General features: G+C 45.5%; 1 protein-coding gene across 1 annotated transcript in view; it reads right to left on the reverse strand.

Moving 5' to 3' along the window:
• Positions 1-383: 383 nt before the first annotated feature.
• LOC311315740 (inactive dipeptidyl peptidase 10-like) overlaps positions 384-19,760 on the reverse strand; it is a gene marked incomplete at both ends in the record, with an annotated part of 77,480 nt that continues 58,103 nt past the window's right edge. The window contains 21 exons of the mRNA XM_084446443.1: positions 384-518; positions 775-848; positions 978-1,050; positions 2,237-2,295; positions 2,531-2,630; positions 3,038-3,092; positions 4,528-4,722; positions 5,218-5,287; positions 5,445-5,543; positions 5,949-5,996; positions 6,109-6,230; positions 7,610-7,657; positions 9,818-9,909; positions 10,580-10,687; positions 11,105-11,143; positions 11,479-11,602; positions 12,339-12,436; positions 16,108-16,262; positions 17,297-17,417; positions 18,249-18,330; positions 18,489-18,541. Of these exons, the coding sequence (XP_084302569.1) occupies positions 384-518; positions 775-848; positions 978-1,050; positions 2,237-2,295; positions 2,531-2,630; positions 3,038-3,092; positions 4,528-4,722; positions 5,218-5,287; positions 5,445-5,543; positions 5,949-5,996; positions 6,109-6,230; positions 7,610-7,657; positions 9,818-9,909; positions 10,580-10,687; positions 11,105-11,143; positions 11,479-11,602; positions 12,339-12,436; positions 16,108-16,262; positions 17,297-17,417; positions 18,249-18,330; positions 18,489-18,541 (1,950 nt within the window). The remainder of the gene's footprint in view (positions 519-774; positions 849-977; positions 1,051-2,236; positions 2,296-2,530; positions 2,631-3,037; positions 3,093-4,527; positions 4,723-5,217; positions 5,288-5,444; positions 5,544-5,948; positions 5,997-6,108; positions 6,231-7,609; positions 7,658-9,817; positions 9,910-10,579; positions 10,688-11,104; positions 11,144-11,478; positions 11,603-12,338; positions 12,437-16,107; positions 16,263-17,296; positions 17,418-18,248; positions 18,331-18,488; positions 18,542-19,760) is intronic.

Below are 19,760 nucleotides of genomic sequence, written 5' to 3' on the forward strand. Positions count from 1 at the left end.
GAACTGAATTGACATTTAAATATTGTGCACAGACACGAAAGGAAATGAGGTTGGATAGATGCTAAGGTCTGTTGTGTGATTTAAACTGACAGAGCTCAGACCGACTTCAAAAAAACAAAAGCATGCCAAGATGGCAGTAATGCAACTGAAAGCACGAGCTAAATCAACCTGTTGAGAAAAACAACTCTCAACCTATAGTTTATGTGCTATTTTGCAGCTTCCAGCACGCACGCACGCACACACACAGACACACACACACACACACACACACACACACCCACACACACAAATTAACTCAACATCAGCCTACATCTTGATCGACTACCCAGTGCAGTTCAGTGTAGAATTGTAACGTCTGTCGTGGCAAGGTCACGAGGTCCCCGCTACTCGTCCTCCCTGGTCAGCTCAGGCGAGACGGACGCGTGTCCCTGCAGGCACCCTCTGAAGTGGCCAATCAGGGACTTGGTCAAATGCTGTTGGCTCTTGGAGGAGAGGAAATGTCCTTCGTCAGGGTAGATCTGCATCAGAAACAAGGTTAGTCAGGACGCGTCCGTCTGGCGTCGGAACCGTCACTCAGAGACCTAAATCCAACCAGGGTCTTAAACAAACAGGACGTGACAGAACACAGCTACGAAGGGTTTCCTTTACACTGATATTACCACTGTCACAGTCTCACAGTGTTATCTCCAAACCAACAAAATAACAATTTCAGTCTGTAGTAGTGCAATAGTTCAATTGTGCAGTGTGTGTGATGTGTGAAACATCTATCCAGACCTGCAATGTGTAGTTTGCGCCATTTTTTATCAGGTGCTGAATTAATTCTGCTGAATGTTGAAAATGAACATTTGCTAGGGAAGAGAGAGAGAGGAAAAAAAGGTTTTAATCTCTGGATGGAACTCACGTTCCATTACGACAACAACATGAATATTTTATTTTAATGACTGAATGAATTATTCAATGAACATGCGACTACTTACCATCTGCAGTTCCATGGACCAAAAGCAGATTCTGTTCTTGCAGAGCGTTCGTGTTCTGTAACACGCTGGAGAACTGGGGGGGAAATACAGAGGCAAGGAGGTATGTAGTCACAAGAAAACAGCTTTGGAAGCACTAGACAGACCGTCTGCAAACAGCGTTCCTTGCTTTTATATGCTGCATATGAGATAAAGTGGAATATCCAGTTGTTTGTTTTCATTTGTGGATCTTCTGCCATTAAAGGAAAATGTCATAATAATCTTTTTCTCTGAGGATGAAATGCATGCTAACGACTTTGTGGTCAATCTTTGCCACTTCTCACCTAGCTAGCATCATTTGAACCACAGCCCCCCTGCTGGCGCCGTGACAGAAATAGCTCTCTTTGGCCCACATATAAACAACCCACTTGCAGGAAAACACGTCTGCTGCCTTCTTCCAGTACACATGTCAACTTGTAGCTACCGCTGCTTCAGTGGTTGGTTACACATATCTGACGTGGACTCTGTGAAAATCGCCAATCAATGTCGTCTCTAACACATACTCTTTCTGTCCCGTTTGGTGCACAAAAGCCCCGTACACCCATTGCTTAGTGATGCTTTTCACTCTTTTTAAAGTTCAAATAAAAGTTTTCTGACAGCTGCATGCATTAATGTACTCATGCATACGGTACACGTACGCGCACTAGGGCTGTCCAAAAAAATTCGAAGTTCGAAAAAAAATTGAATATCTTTTTTTAAAAGAAGTTCGAACCAAAATTTGAGAGTTTGAATATTGTAATATTAATAAATTATATTATTTATCAAAAATTATGCCGCGATTTACATTAATAACAGAACATTTATAGGCTACAATTTATTTACGGGCAATAACACAATAATCCAGACCCAGCACCTTATTGAAAGATGAAAGTTAACACCTCAGCGAGGGGTAACAGTGTTCACAGTACAATATTACAGTCAAGGGTTATTGTATTAGGCTATTATATTCATGAAAAATCTTTTTTTTTATAAATTTGAATATTTTTTGAACTCTACTAAATTAATTTGAATATATTCAAACTCAATTTCATGGCACTTTTGACAGCCCTAACGCGCACACACACGCACACACACACACACGCAGACACACACACACACGGCGCGCGCACTGTGGTACTGTACATTGCTTGCTGTTTTCCAATCTGGTGTGACATCACATTGTGAGAAGAGCAGACAACAGAACGAGAAGATAAACAACAGATGGAAAGCAGTAAACAACTTACTTGATATCTGTTGTCACCTTTTGACGGCAGGCCAAAGTATCTCTCAGAAAATGCTGAAGCTGCAATATGGAGTGAAGAGCAGATTTGAAGAAGAACTGTTTTGTTTCTTTATATTTTCCTGCTTAGTGGCATTCTAACTATCCTGTTATGCTATACAGCTGTTTGTTTTGTTGCATTGCATTTCCTGATGAATGCTTGGCAGACGATTACAATCTGAAACTTCCATGTGACCAAAGTGGGCAGAAACTTTTTTTCCTTAAACATCCTGTAATGGAATTCATAACATCTGCTTACCGTACATCGTCCAATCAATGACTGGGGTCACGGCAACAGGACACCTGATGGCTCTCTCTGTCGACCTCAGCAACACTAACAAGACGTAAGCACCATAACCCTGGGAGGAGAACATGGCTTCACTAACGAGAAGTAAGCACCATAACCCTGGGAGGAGAACATGGCTTCACTAACGAGAAGTAAGCACCATAACCCTGGGAGGAGAACATGGCTTCACTAACGAGACACGAGCACCATAACCCTGGGAGGAGAACATGGCTTCACTAACGAGACACGAGCACCATAACCCTGGGAGGAGAACATGGCTTCAATCATGGAACACAACACGGCCCTATGAGAGCCCAATCACATCTGAGCAAAGTCTACCGTTATACATGCCAATAGTCAGAATTACTACTACATTGATTACTACAATGAAGTTATAACATAATTATTACTGCATTGATCTCCTAAAAGATTTGAAACTTTTTTTTTCGAAATCAGTTGATGTAATCAATTCCACTGTACCTTCCCATAGATTCCTATCCGAGTGGGATCAACATACGGTAGTTTCAACAAGTACCTAGAAACAACAAAACCACAAATACTACATGATTTCAACCCAGAAATACTGTATGATTTCCACCAGGCTCAGCGTTGACAGATGTTTCAGCTGGACTGGATCTCAATTTGTTTCTCAGTTCCTCACTTCTTGAAAAAGGAAAAGAGGACACGTTTTGGAGAAGATGGTGGAGGTTCAGGATGTGAGGAATCGAGGATTCAGGATGTGAGGAATCCAGGGAAAACTTTTGAGATTCAATCATGAAAGTCTCACAAAGAAGGTGAAGGTTTTAGAGGGGGAACTCTTTAGGAGGAGGATTGAGAGGGGGAACTCTGTAGGGGGAGGGTTGAGAGGGGGAACTCTTTAGGGGGAGGATTGAGAGGGGGAACTCTGTAGGGGGAGGGTTGAGAGGGGGAACTCTGTAGGGGAAGGTTTGGAGGGGGAACTCTGTAGGGGAAGGGTTGGAGGGGGAACTCTGTAGGGGGAGGGTTGAGAGGGGGAACTCTGTAGGAAGGGTTGAGAGGGGGAACTCTGTAGGGGGATGGTTGAGAGGGGGAACTCTTTAGGGGGAGGGTTGAGAGGGGGAACTCTGTAGGGGGAGGGTTGAGAGGGGGAACTCTGTAGGGGGAGGGTTGAGAGGGGGAACTCTGTAGGGGGAAGGGTTGGAGAGTGAACTCTGTAGGGGGACGGTTGGGAGGGGGAACTCTGTAGGGGAACGGTTGGGAGGGGGAACTCTGTAGGGGGAGGGTTGGAGGGGGAACTCTGTAGGGGAAGGGTTGGAGGGGGAACTCTGTAGGGGAAGGGTTGGGAGGGGGAACTCTGTAGGGGAACGGTTGGGAGGGGGAACTCTGTAGGGAAAGGGTTGGAGGGGGAACTCTGTAGGGGAAGGGTTGGAGGGGGAACTCTGTAGGGGAAGGGTTTGAGGGGGAACTCTGTAGGGGGAGGGTTGGGAGGGGGAACTCTGTAGGGGAAGGGTTGGGGGGGGAACTCTGTAGGGGAACGGTTGGGAGGGGGAACTCTGTAGGGGAAGGGTTGGAGGGGGAACTCTGTAGGGGAAGGGTTGGAGGGGGAACTCTGTAGGGGAAGGGTTGGAGGGGTCCTGCAATGATGCCAGAGGAACAGTACTGTCAAATCTGAATGATATCCACTACACCCTTAGGCCTTTGATCTAAATATTATTATTATTATTATCATCATCATCATCATCATCATCATTATTATTATTATGCTTATTATTATTATTATTGTTATTATTATTATTATTATTATTATTATTATTATTATTATTATTATTATGTAATGCTAATACTACTACTACTACTACTACTACTACTACTACTAATAATAATAATAATAATAATAATAATAATAATTCATTTGATTTATAAAGCACTTTTCATTGTCAGACAATCTCAAAGTGCTGAAGTACTGAGCCATATCTGAGAACTGGACCTACTCCAAAGCAGCTATCTGGTCCTGGACGTCTACGGTCCCCATCCTCCTGTGGATCTGCTGCAGAACCCTCTGGCCCCGGAACCCGGTACCCCTGCCGTCCAGACGGGCCACGATGACCTCGTCAGAACTGACCAGAACCGAGTCCCAGCCAAGCTGGAACTCCTCACTCACAGACTGACTGCCAGGAACCCCATCGCTGAAAGAGAGAGAGAGAGAAAGAGAGAGAGAGAGATATAGAGAGAGAGAGAGAGAGAGGGGGGGGGGGGGTGGGAGAGAAGGAGAGAGATACATAGGGAGATACAGTACATAAATAGAGTTAAGGATAGATAGATAGATAGATAGATAGATAGATAGATAGATAGATAGATAGATAGATAGATAGATAGATAGATAGATAGATAGATAGATAGATAGATAGATAGATAGATAGATAGATAGATAGATAGATAGATAGACAGATAGATAGACAGACAGATAGACAGACAGTGGGAGGGGACACAGGGGTGTGGACAGAGACCTTATCCTGTCAAAGCTGATAGACTATCCCACACAGAAACAGAGAAGAATGGCTTTATATTGACAACTATTGTACCTTATGTGTTCACAGTATGCTTAACTACAACTGTGTTAGGTATGAACACAATTTAATTGAAATGTTAATGTAGAAAAGTTCCAATGGAACCATGCTTACATAATCAAGAGAAGCCCATAGAAAAAAGATTCAGAGAAGTCAACTGGATAGGTTAGTTTCAAAGGAAGCTCTGTGAGAAGAAGAAAAGTTCATTGTAGTTGTTGAAGTAAGAAATATATGTTTTAAAGGAGCGAAAAGAGTGAGGGAGAGGTAGTGAGAGAGAGAGAAATAGAGGGATGGAGAGAGAGAGAGAGAGGGGGGGGGCGATGACTGAAGATAGCTGTTACCAAAGTGTTGATTGGGAACGAGCCTGACGTGGGTCCTGAATGTGTGTTTTCTCTCCAGGGCCGCCCTGAGAGGCCCGTTGTCCTCCAGGATGAAATACGCTGTTGGAGGGAAATGTTTCTGTGACCAGACACAAGTCATCTGGGCAGTGGACGATACTGTTATTGTGAAAGGCTGAAAAAATCCAAAAGCAATTATGGCTCCTGTAGATAAAAAGCTGCTGCTATACTGTGAGAACAAGCTGACTGACAACAACAGCGTTATGGTTTTATATGTCATTTTGTACTATACTTACAACAGCATAATTGCACCCAGGCATGAAAACCAATAGAATTTGCATTCAAATCAGTTCCTGCCAGCTGCTTGGCGCCAGCCATTGCAATGCTCTGTTGAACAGCTGTTGAACACCACACCAAGCCAAACATTCTTGGCCCAAACACTATTAGAGGACCATCGCAAACAGCTGTGAATGGGAACAGAATCGAGCGAACCACGTCGATACTCACAGTTCACGTTATCAAAACTCAGGAGAATCACAGAGGGCACCCCGGGACCTGTGAGACCAGAGATACAACGTAGATCAAACCGTCTGGACCTGTTCTTAGGGAAGGGGGGGGTTGTATTAATGAGGCCGTTCCGTAGCACTGTGACGGTGCGGGCCCTCACCTCGACACTGCAGGATGGCGTGCCGCGTGTCGGGGCTGACGTCTGCGCTGAAGAACGTGCACTCATCCTGGTTCAGCCCACAGGTCAGACATCGCCGTGGGAACAGGCCAATGGCAGACACACTGAGGGAGGACAAGTGGTGTTAAAGGAGAAGGCTCTTTTTCGACAACCTGGACCTTATTTACGGCATATTATAAGACGTTTGACTCACCGAGATAAATTTGGTGTCATTCGGAGGCCTGTAGAAGAAATTTAAAATCCAGTATATCCATGTAATGGCGGCAGACGGGGCACCGAGAATGCAGCTTCTAAAAAATGTATTTTCTGCCGCGAAACGGTTGTTTTCATCAATCTATTTTTATGAATCGCTAGTTGTGCTTCCATAGAGCGAGGGCTTGTTGTGGTTTTCACATGCCTCTGTAATATGATCTTTAGAAACGTCTTTAGAAACTAAATAAAGCTTCCCCACTTGCTCCAGCACGCATGCGCACAGCGCGCAGACTGGCTATTCTCCGTCTGTAGGCTACACTCGCCGCTTACATTCTCTACGCTACGATCGGCTTGTTGGTGCCTGGAATATTGTGTGCAATATGGATGAATATTTATCCGATTTTGAGGATACAGAAGATGACTTAGAATATGATGGAAGCCGATCGTAGCGTAGGGAATGTGAGCCGAGAGTGTGGCCTACAGACGGAGAATAGCCAGTCTGCGCGCTGTGCGCATGCGTGCTGGAGCAAGTGGGGAAGCTTTATTTAGTTTCTAAAGACGTTTCTAAAGATCATATTACAGAGGCATGTGAAAACCACAAAAAGCCCTCGCTCTATGGAAGCACAACTAGCTATTCATAAAAATAGATTGATGAAAACAACCGTTTGGTGGCAGAAAATACATTTTTTAGAAGCTGCATTCTCAGTGCCCCGTCCGCCGCCATTACATGGATATACTTGGCTCGCGCTGGATTTAAAATGTATTCTACAGGCCTCCGAATTACACCAAAGTTATCTTGTGAGTCAAACGTCTTATAATATGCCGTAAATAATGTCCAGGTTGTCGAAAAAGAGCATTCTCCTTTAACACAGCTGTTGAAGGGTTATTAGCGCGTTAACACAGCTGTTGAAGGGTTATTAACGCGTTAACACAGCCATTGAAGGGTTATTAACGCGTTAACACAGCCGTTGAAGGGTTATTAATGCGTTAACACAGCCGTTGAACAGTTAACGCATTAACACAGCAGTTGAAGAGTTATTAACGTGTTGACACAGCTGTTGAAGGGTTATTAACATGTTAACACAGCTGTTGAAGGGTTCTTAATGCATTAACACAGCTATTGAAGGGTTATTTACATGTTAACACAGCTGTTGAAGGGTTATTAACGTGTTAACACAGCTGTTGAAGAGTTATAAACGCGTTAACACAGCTGTTGACGGGTTGTTAATGCGCATTAACCGCGGTTAACATGGATCAGTGTTGAGTGCACAGCGCAGTACGCATGTCTTACCTGTACAGGTGTCTCTTCTGCGGTGAGTCCTCAGTGCTGAAGAAATATCTATTGGGGTGAAAACTTTTTCATCAACAGGAGCTTAAACTGACCAGACAGGGCTTTCACCCGACATGAAACACACACAGTAAATGGTAAATGGACTGCACTTATATAGAGCTATAACAGAGACACACACTCACAGGGTGTAAACACACAGTAACAGAGCTGACACACTCACAGGGTGTAAACACACAGTAACAGAGCTGACACACTCACAGGGTGTAAACACAGTCACAGAGCTGACACACTCACAGGGTGTAAACACACAGTAACAGAGCTGACACACTCACAGGGTGTAAACACACATTAACAGAGCTGACACACTCACAGGGTGTAAACACACAGTAACATAGCCACACACTCACAGGGTGTAAACACACAGTAACAGAGATGACACACTCACAGGTTGTAAACACAGTAACAGGGCTGACACACTCACAGGGTGTAAACACACAGTAACAGAGCTGACACACTAACAGGGTGTAAACACAGTCACAGAGCTGACACACTCACAGGGTGTAAACACACAGTAACAGAGCTGACACACTCACAGGGTGTAAACACACAGTAACAGAGCTGACACACTCACAGGGTGTAAACACACAGTAACATAGCCACACACTCACAGGGTGTAAACACACAGTAACAGAGATGATACACTCAGGGTGTAAACACAGTAACAGGGCTGACACACTCACAGGGTGTAAACACACAGTAACCGGGTTGACACACTCACAGGGTGTAAACACAGTAACAGAGCCACACACTCACAGGGTGTAAATACACAGTAACAGAGCTGACACACTCACATGGTATAAACACACAGTAACAGAGCTGACACACTCACAGGGTGTAAACACAGTAACAGAGCTGACACACTCACAGGGTGTAAACACAGTAACAGAGCCACACACTCACAGGGTGTGAAACACAGTAACAGAGCTGACACACTCACAGGGTTTAAACACAGTAACAGAGCTGACACACTCACAGGATGTAAACACAGTAACAGAGCTGACACACTCACAGGATGTAAACACACAGTAACAGAGCCACACACTCACAGGGTGTGAACACAGTAACAGAGCTGACACACTCACAGGGTTTAAACACAGTAACAGAGCTGACACACTCACAGGATGTAAACACAGTAACAGAGCTGACACACTCACAGGATGTAAACACACAGTAACAGAGCCACACACTCACAGGGTGTGAACACAGTAACAGAGCTGACACACTCACAGGGTGTAAACACAGTAGCAGAGCTGACACACTCACAGGGTGTAAACACAGTAGCAGAGCTGACACACTCACAGGGTGTAAACACACAGTAACAGAGCTGATACACTCACAGTGTGTAAACACACAGTAACAGAGCCACACACTCACAGGTTATAAACACAGTAACAGGGCTGACACACTCACAGGTTATAAACACAGTAACAGGGCTGACACACTCACAGGGTGTAAACACACAGTAACAGAGCTGACACAATAACAGGGTGTAAACACAGTAACAGAGATGACACACTCACAGGGTATAAACACACAGTAACAGAGCTGACACACTCACAGGGTGTAAACACAAAGTAACATAGTCACACACTCACAGGGTGTAAAGACACAGTAACAGAGCTGACACACTCACAGGGTGTAAACACACAGTAACAGAGCTGACACACTCACAGGATGTAAACACACAGTAACATAGCCACACACTCACAGGGTGTAAACACACAGCAACATAGCTGACACACTCACATGATGTAAACACAGTAACAGAGCTGACACACTCACAGGGTGTAAACACACAGCAACATAGCTGACACACTCACATGATGTAAACACAGTAACAGAGCTGACACACTCACAGGGTGTAAACACAGTAACAGGGCTGACACACTCACAGGGTGTAAACACACAGTAACAGAGCTGACACACTCACAGGGTGTAAACACAGTTACAGAGCTGACACACTCACAGGGTGTAAACACACAGTAACAGAGCTGACACACTCACAGGGTGTGAACACAGTAACAGAGCTGACACACTCACAAGGTGTAATCACAGTAACAGAGCTGACACACTCACAGGGTGTAAACACAGTAACAGGGCTGACACACTCACAGGGTGTGAACACAGTAACAGGGCTGACACACTCACAGGGTGTGCTCGTTCTCATCGTAGCCCAGAATCTTGGTGACCTCCCAGTCGCCCGAGGTCAGGTACCGGACTTCACTTTCCTCACTTCTGGACTGAAGGAAGACAACACAAGATTTTCAAGGGGAGGTGAGGGGGGGCATGACTCATTTTGCATTGAGGGGCTGAATGAATGAGTGAAAACTAGACTAGACCATTATCGACATATCCCAGATATAAATCACTACACTCAGAAACAGTGCAAAGCAGCCAATCATGCGTCTGCAAAGGCGATAAAAGTCTTGATTCTTCTGATGGTCTGAACTAAGACAACATCCAAAAATAGCATCGGCTTAAAGGGATTTGTGTAGCTCTTTGCTTTTCTTGCCTTCACTAACATCATTGTATGGTTTTTGTATGTGGAATGTTTGCCTTTCATGGCTGCAGCATGGATAAAAGCAAAGCCAAATTTTCCACTTTGTGGGACAATAAAATGTATCTTGAATCTTTTTTCTTAAAGATATTTTTAGGGCATTTCTGCTTTATTGGGATAGGACAGTGGAAGGACAGACAGGAAAGGTGGGAGAGAGAGAGAGAGAGAGAGAGAGGGGAAGACATGCAGCAAAGGGCGTGGGCCGGATTCGAACCCACGCCGCCGTGGTAAGGACGAGCCTCTACATGGTACGCACCCCAACTCATTGAGCTACCGGGGCGGCCCGTTTATCTTGAATCTTTAACAAACAACTGTGGCCCGGTCTCATGGTCTCATAATGTGAGGACACCCACCTTCTTGGTGAACATGGCGATGTGGTGGAACTCTCCCTGCCCCCCCTGCTTTACGGGCACTGTGAGGAAGAACCGGCTCCTGTCCTGGGAGAACAGCGGCTCCTGGTTCTGAGAACACACAGCTGCTCTCAGAACACATGCTGCACACCGCTGACCTCTGGGAAGGAACGTTAGATGCCAAATATGTACCGCGTCCAACAGATTAAAGGGGCACAGTCATGCTCATTTCAATTGATATTATTTGGATTAAATGCTTAAATTCTGTGTGTAGGCCTTTTTTTTTTAAATCCCTGTCGGTTTAGCTGTTTCCCTACACGGAAGACGGAATCGCGGAAATCATGGATTCACATTCAACCTCAACCTCAACCTTGCCCTTTGTAACAGCTACAGTGACAGTGATTTTAAAAGGGCCTACATACAAAATGTAAGCATTTAATCCAAATAATATCAACTGACACAAGCGTGACCAAGCCCCTTTAACATACAGTAATTTGATTGTAATGACAGATGAATAATTAGCTGGACCTGTTGAGTGAGCCAGAGTTCTGTTGTCTCTTCGTGTCTCTGCGGGGTGAAAAAAAGACAAACAAGTTAGTATTCTGACACATGGCTTCAACTCAGCGCTGAAACCATACCGCCTAATCCAGAATGAGACGGTTCGTCCAGAAGAGATGAATGACAAGTCAAGAGCATGCTATATCCAGGCTGGCCTGCAAGGACTCGGCCATTGTTGCGCGTCCTTGCTCGGAGCTAATGGATGACAAATTGCCGCTGTGTCTTCGGCAGCGCTGCATAACGAGGCCAGGCCCCAGCGAGACCCCCGCTGTGTCCTGGGCAGTGCTGGATAACCAGGCCAGGCCCTGGCGAGACCCCTGATGAGTGGTGGTGACGCTGCCCACCTGAACGCACGCCCCGCTGGTGGCGTCGCACACGCTGAGCACGGACACGTTCTGGGGCCGGGTCAGCCAGCGCACGGCCAGGTGGGTCGGGCTGATCCACTTCACCATCGCCACGTAGTGCTCCCTGGGGGGCCACAGGGGGACAAACGCACACCGCCACAGTGAGACCGCCAGAGTGAGACCGCCAGAGTGAGACCCGAGGTGGTCTCCCGGGCCAGACAAGTCTGGGCTTGTCTGAACTGGCAGGATCCTCCGGGAAATGTTGTTTTTGTTGGAGCAAATAACGAGGCTGAGGTTAACTAGTTTTAGCGCTTTGACGGAGTCTCACCAACACATTCCACAACACATTTAATAATGTGGCCCGTTAGTAAGACAAACTACCACCATCCTGTTGAAACAAATGGACCTCTGTGGGAAACGATGCTGCGCCGTATAATACATACAGTAGAGCATTTTGCTGATATATGGGCACAGGTCTGTGGTTATGTTGAGGTGTTCTGTTGTTGTCTGTTGGTACTGTCAGTGTTTGCAGTTGGTGTCTGTCTGTCTGTCTGTCTGTCTGTCTGACTGATGGTAGCTGTATGGCAAAATGATGAATTTCCAAAAGGAAATAAATTATCATTCAAATTCAATCAGTCAATCAATCAATCAATCAACCAATCAATCAATCATTCAATTAACTACTGAGAAGGGGTCACAGTGAACATAACGTGTGTTCATCCTCTCCCTGAAATGCCACAGTGTGTAATGAACACACTTCTGGAGAAGCCCTGGCAGGATGATGTCACCGCATCTCCCACCTGAAGCGATGATGTCACCGTGTTTCCCACCTGAAGCGATGATGTCACCGTGTCTCTCACCTGAAGCAGAGGTTGTCTGGCGCCCGCAGGTCCTGGGTGTGTGTGGGTCCGTACAGGTTCACCACCGTCAGATGCACTGTGGGATTGATCTGGCCCGCCTGTCACCAAACACAATGAAGCAACCATTGGTTCAGCTTTGCTCGACAACAGATGTATTTAATTCTTCTTGTATTCATTCATTATACAATTGTGGCCAAAATAAATGTTGCTGAACATCAACATGCATGTGTGAAGCAGAGTCCTGCAGTACTGTAGCTACATGACTGTCTCAGATCTAACATCATTCTCATTTCACCAGATTCATGGGTGACCCACAATTAAACCTGCCCTTCATGGGTGAATGTATCATGAGGTTTAATAGATCAAAGCATATTCCATTTATGCTGAGCCCCATAGGGAACGCTGTCCCTCCACACATCATAACGAACACTTGACATAATCAGCCCTTCGTAATGAATACTTGACAAAACCAACACTTCATAACGAATACTTAACATAACCAGCACTTCTTCTACCATTTAAAAAGATACATTCAGAAATGTATAAAACATTAATCTAAATGAAATATTGAATGAGAATTAGAGTTGCAGCACAGTACCGGATCCGGGCCGGGTGTTTTGATGATAAAGAGGAAGGAGACAAATGACAAATACATGAGGGTCTCTTTAAATCTTAAATTAAAAAACGTGTCTGGAATCCAAACAGTAGAATGGTTATTCACCCGGGGCTCGAACTCACAACCACACACCAAGGGAAGGTCATGTTCTTGTTTGAGCCAAGTGAGAAGCTGGCAGTTTGACCTTAAATACAGTAGGAATCCTGCATGAACATATTAGTAGGCCTACATACTATGATGGGAATGAGTTGTGGGACTCTGGACTGAGCATGCACTGACTGATTTGATTGGATTGAACACAGGTGGCACTGATTGAGATGTAAGCAGACAAAAGACTGGTCAGATGAAGAGATGCCAACAAGAAACAGTAGCAGCTACCAATATATATATTTTTTTTTAAACAATTCATGTCACACAGTACAATAGATTTTGCATTAGCATTGTTATTCTGCATCCCCCTGGGCTTGAGCTCTTGAGCTACCTGTCATGTGAGAAGCCATAGATGGTTTGAAAATGAAAATGAAAATGTCACACTACATGTTGTAATTTTTTCATGAACATTGGTGATTTATTGAGCGAGTATTTGCAGTACAGGAGCTGCAAATAATTCCTGCCAGTTCAAAGTATATGGAAGTTTCTACTCACTTGGGCCTGCATTTTGGTGGTAGTTGCAAAGTGATAGCACGTATAGCTGATTTGTCATGATTTTTTTTACATTTTAAAATTTAGACTGTTGCTGTAGTGCCACCATCAGAACTAGTGGCCCACAATGCCAGTTGAGGACTTTGGGCATATAGGACTGGACCTTCCTAGGAAGAAGAAGATGACTGAATATTGGGAAATACAAGATGGAGCGGCAGCTGAGGCCGCCTGGAAACTAATGAGTCCTGAGTCTCCATTTGGTGATATTTGCTGAGGCTGCATCCCTAATGAAAACTGGCAGTGCATTCCGCAATTTGGGTGCACAAAATGAGAAAGCAGGATTCTCCCCAAATCTTTAGTTTTGAACATGTGGTACAGAGAAGGCCAGCGTCAGAAGACCTGAGAGCTCTATTGCTGATACACTACCATACATACATGCATACATACATACATACATACATACATACATACATACATACATACATACATACATACATACATACATACATACATACATACATACACACACACACACACACACACACACACACATACATACATACATACATACATACACACACATACAGTATATACATACATACACACACTCACATACATACATACATACATACATACACGCATACACACATACACACATACACACACACACACACACACACACATACATACATACATAGATACACACACACATACATACATACATACATACATACATACATACATACATACATACATACATACATACATACATACATACATACATACATACATACATACATACATACACACACACATACATATATACACACACACACACACACACACACACACACACACATACATACACACACACACACACACACACACACACACACACATAGCCACACAGTGACACACATTTCACACAACACACACATGCACGGCACACAACACACACATGCAACTCCAGGTGTCGCCAATGCAAATTGTTCCCTGCATTTCTCCCATCCAAGCCGTCTTCCTCCAGGGGCAGCCAGGAGCAGTGGGCAGTGGTCAGGGACCAAGCCGTCCTCCTCCAGGGGCAGCCAGGAGCAGTGGGCAGTGGTCAGGGACCAAGCCGTCCTCCTCCAGGGGCAGCCAGGAGCAGTGGGCAGTGGTCAGGGACCAAGCCGTCCTCCTCCAGGGGCAGCCAGGAGCAGTGGGCAGTGGTCAGGGACCAAGCCGTCCTCCTCCAGGGGCAGCCAGGAGCAGTGGGCAGTGGTCAGGGACCAAGCCGTCCTCCTCCAGGGGCAGCCAGGAGCAGTGGGCAGTGGTCAGGGACCGAGCAGTGGGCAGTCATCGTTCATGATCCAAGTCCAAGTCCCTGGTCAGGGACAGGACTGAAGAGCATCTGTTCTTATCCATGTTTTTCGGATTGGGTTCTTTGGGAGGAAACCCTTGCGAACACGGGGAGAACATGCAAACTCTGCACAGAAAGGCCCGGAGACCTTCTAGCTGTGAAGCGGCAGTACTAGGTACCAGGTACTAGGTACTACACCACCGTGCCGCACGTGAGCGATTCTGGGGTTCAGCGTCTTGCTCAAGGACACTTCGGCACACTGCTGAAGCTGGGATCGGCCGTTCTACCTCCCGAGCTACGCGCCACCCCCATATACTGTATATATATATATATATATACATATATACATACATAAATACATACATATGTACATACATGCATACATTCATACATACATACTGTACATACATACATAAGTCAACTAACATTTAAAAATATACATTCAGAAAATAATAATACATTAATTTAAAAGCAATATTGCATGAGAATGAATCCTGAGTCTCAATTTGAATATATTTGCTGAGGTCACATCCCTATTGAAAACTGGCAGTGCATTTGGGGGCACAAAACGAGAATGCAGGATCCTCCTCAAATCTTTCGTTTTGAACATCTGGGAGATCTGAGAGATCTATTGCTGATACACGATCAAAAGATCTTACGCACATGCTGGCGCTGTGCCAGTGAGACCTTTACAAACATACAGAAGAATCTTGAAATTTATCTTGAAGTGAACTGGAATCCAGCAAAGTCTCTAAAAGAGGAGTTATGAACTCTACTACTTGTCTTGGTTACAATATGCTGCTGCATTTTGGATATTGGCTAGTCAAAGCAGTGGTCATACTGTATAAATCCATCAGATTATTTAATCATTTTCCCCTTTGTTGAGAAAATATAAATATATATTTCATGGGATACAAGATTCAGACACATAAGTTGTTCCATCTCCTCGCAGTGTTTATATTAGGAAGCTGAAAGATGCTGAACTCTTCCTGTGGTGTGGTCAGACATGGATGACCTTCACTACAGCAGGTGAAAGACACACACTATATTGTATGATCTCCAAAGACATTAGTATTTTTGTGAAGAACTGCTGTTTTGGGGCCTTTGCAACAAGCAGGTAGCTCTCAGAAAACACACATTATTTTCCTGTTTCCCGTTCAACTCAGCCTCACCTTGGGGTATGGGTAGCGTGATCCTGTGGGGTAGGCACTGCCCGTGAACTTGGGCAGGAGCATGTTGGGCACTAGGCTGTCGTTGATTGTCAGATAGGCCAGCCTCTCCCCGTCTGGAGACCACCAGTGGGCCACATATGACCCCAGCATCTCCTCTGGACACAACAAAACCACAGCTGTTAGTCGCTCCGTCAACTTACAAACACTTTTATTTCCAGGGGCCCCATCCTTATGGATGATCTGCCCTACTATCTACACAGATTCAACCAACTCTTCTTTTACCCATGTGTTGTCAAACCTTTCAGCCGAGACCTCCAAAATAATGCTGCCAGTATGGCAGCACCTAGTCTCGCAAAACCAGACAATTGGGATCTCCACCTTCCAAACGTCTGGGGTTTTCTATGTTGAAATAGGGGCTAGAAAGTCAGCGAGAACGGCTGGTAACACCACTATGTCTGCTACTTTGGACCCAAACAAAGCAACGCCCTAAACACTTTGGATTGGTTTTGCAATGCAGATTTTTTATATTTTTTACTCTCAATTTGTTTCCGCCGACTAAGCGACAAAATGTGAATGAAAGTCGCCAAGTCTAGTTGAGCGAAGCGTTTAGAGACTGATCCGTGAGACAACACAACCCCCACTCTCCCCCGAAGAGCTTTCAACAATCCTAACAAGAGCACTCTTGTGAGACCCAAATGGACTGTGGAAAAGCCTGCTCCATTAACTTGTTCTTCAGAAAGGGAGCCAAACACAACCACCTCGGGATGTAGGTGAGTGCTGGAGTCTATCGTCAAAATACTGGTGCAAAGCAACGCTTTTCTGCTCCGGGAACCCCAGCAGAGCGGGGGGAGGGGGGAGCTATCAGCAGGCTGCATTGAGAAAATAATGGCTAGCCCTTCATCTGAATTTCATTAACTGTGCTAAATGTCTGAGCTAGTTCTCATGTATTTAATTAGTTATCCGAAGTAGACTAATGCACTCATTATGAGCTGTGGCCCATCTTTCCCTGCAAGCTGGAGACATCCATCTGTGGAAATGTGATTTATGCTTTTTTGATCTGTTATTTATTCTCTCTCCCTGTGTCTCTCCCTGTGTCTCTCTCCCCTTCCCTTTCTTTGTCTCTGGTATATTACATTTTGCTTTTGTCCTTGGGTATGCCTTGAAGCTGCAAATTGGCATTCATACAAACCTTCATAGAGCCAGTCGGCAATCCCATTAAAAACCACTCCCTCTTTTCCAGAAGAGGTGATCCGGAGGGAATTGCTTCTCACATCAGATTGGTAATAGATGTTGTTTTCAAAGATGTAGATCTGAAAAGAGAGAGAGATGCCTGGACTGAACAAAGAGAGAGAGAGAGAGGAGAGAGAGAGAGATGCCTGGACTGAACAAAGAGAGAGAGAGAGAGAGAGAGAGAGAGGGAGAGAGAGAGAGATGCCTGGACTGAACAAAGAGAGAGAGAGAGAGAGAGAGAGAGAGAGAGAGAGAGAGAGAGGGGAGAGAGAGAGAGAGAGGGGAGAGAGAGAGAGAGAGAGAGGGGAGAGAGAGAGAGAGAGAGAGAGAGATGCCTGGACTGAACCGGGAGAGAGAGAGAGAGAGAGAGAGGGGAGAGAGAGAGAGACAGGGAGAGAGAGAGATAGAGAAAGAGGGGAGAGAGAGAGAGAGAGAGACAGGGAGAGAGAGAGAGAGAGGTAGAGAGAGAGAGAGAGACAGGGAGAGAGAGAGAGAGAGAGAGAGAGAGAGAGAGAGAGAGAGAGAGAGAGAGAGAGGGAGAGAGAGAGAGGAGAGAGAGGGAGAGGGAGAGGGAGAGTAAGAGAGCGGGAGAGAGAGGGTGGAGAGAGAGAGAGACAGGGAGAGAGAGATAGAGAGACAGGGAGAGAGAGAGGGAGAGAGAGAGAGAGAGAGAGCGAGAGGGGAGAGAGAGAAAGATCGATATATAGATAGAGAGAGAGAGAGAGAGAGAGAGTGAGAGAGAGAGAGAGCGAGAGGGGAGAGAGAGAGAGAGAGGGAGAGAGATAGATAGAGCAGGGGAGAGAGAGAGAAAGATTGATATATAGATAGAGAGAGAGAGAGAGTGTTGTTTGTATTTGTGTGTGAGTGTGTGAGTGTGTGTGTGCGTGCGTGTGTGTACGCTGGACACTCACCAGCTGTTGGCCCTGTACTCCCCAGGCTGCGTGCTGGAGCACTGCATTCTGGACCTCAGGTGGGTTCAATTCCCACACCTCTCTAACACAAAACACACACACACATATATTAACAAACACCATCTGTTGCTGAATAAAAGATGTCATCGCCTTGATGAATTAGAGTTGGTACAAAAATGCATCCATCCACAGAATAAGCCTGGATGGATATTAGAGTAATAACTCCCATCAGCCTCTTACCTTGTGTGGATGTTGTAAACAATGTATGATGCTGTGTATGAATGTCGATAAACCTACAATAAAAAATGGATGTAAATTATTCAGTGATGAGAACATATGTGGAGTACAGCAGATCAACAGTAAATCAGCAGAGTACTAAAGCCAGCTACGCTGGACAAACGGGTTAACGCAAAGGTCAGACTTCTGAAATTGAGCTTTTCACGATTTCTTTTAATATTTCAAATGTAGTTTTTAGTAGAGCTTTACATTATTTAATATTTTAAATGTATGTAGAGGTGATTATTAATGCATGAATATTAGAACCAAATGAGCCCATGGAATCATCTCACAAGAAAGAGAATACCCTAAATCCAGTCTTCCTGAGGAATTTGAGGAAGTATTTTGACGATGTCTTAGTCTTGAACGAATGGACTGTGGATGAATGGATGGATGAATGAACTGAACACAAGTTGGATGGATGAATGAACTGAACACAGGTTGGATGGATGAATGAACTGAACACACGTTTTCAGAGTCAGAGAGAGAGTGGTTCCCAGTAAGGGGCCGTCCTGTCTCTCACTTCCTGTTCCCACTCAACATGTCTGACTCTGCACAGTTACAACCCAGCAGAGGTCCTCACATCACTCTGCTAGTGTTGGATGTGTCAGAGGAGGAGAGGAGAAACACAGAGGCCTAGTAGAGGAGGAGGAGAGGAGGAGGAACACAGAGGCCTAGTAGAGGAGGAGAGGAGGAGGAACACAGAGGCCTAGTAGAGGAGAGGAGGAGGAGGAGGAACACAGAGGCCTAGTAGAGGAGGAGAGGAGGAGGAGGAACACAGAGGCCTAGTAGAGGAGAGGAGGAACACAGAGGCCTAGTAGAGGAGAGGAGGAGGAGGAGGAACACAGAGGCCTAGTAGAGGAGGAGAGGAGGAGGAGGAACACAGAGGCCTAGTAGAGGAGGAGAGGAGGAGGAACACAGAGGCCTAGGAGAGGAGGAGGAACACAGAGGCCTAGTAGAGGAGGAGAGGAGGAGGAACACAGAGGCCTAGTAGAGGAGGAGAGGAGGAGGAACACAGAGGCCTAGTAGAGGAGGAGAGGAGGAGGAACACAGAGGCCTAGTAGAGGAGAGGAGGAGGAGGAACACAGAGGCCTAGTAGAGGAGAGGAGGAGGAGGAACACAGAGGCCTAGTAGAGGAGGAGAGGAGGAGGAACACAGAGGCCTAGTAGAGGAGAGGAGGAACACAGAGGCCTAGTAGAGGAGGAGAGGAGGAGGAACACAGAGGCCTAGTAGAGG

The sequence above is a fragment of the Borostomias antarcticus genome (genome assembly GCF_949987555.1).
Source record: "Borostomias antarcticus genome assembly, chromosome: 12".
Classification (NCBI taxonomy): Eukaryota; Metazoa; Chordata; class Actinopteri; order Stomiiformes; family Stomiidae; genus Borostomias; species Borostomias antarcticus.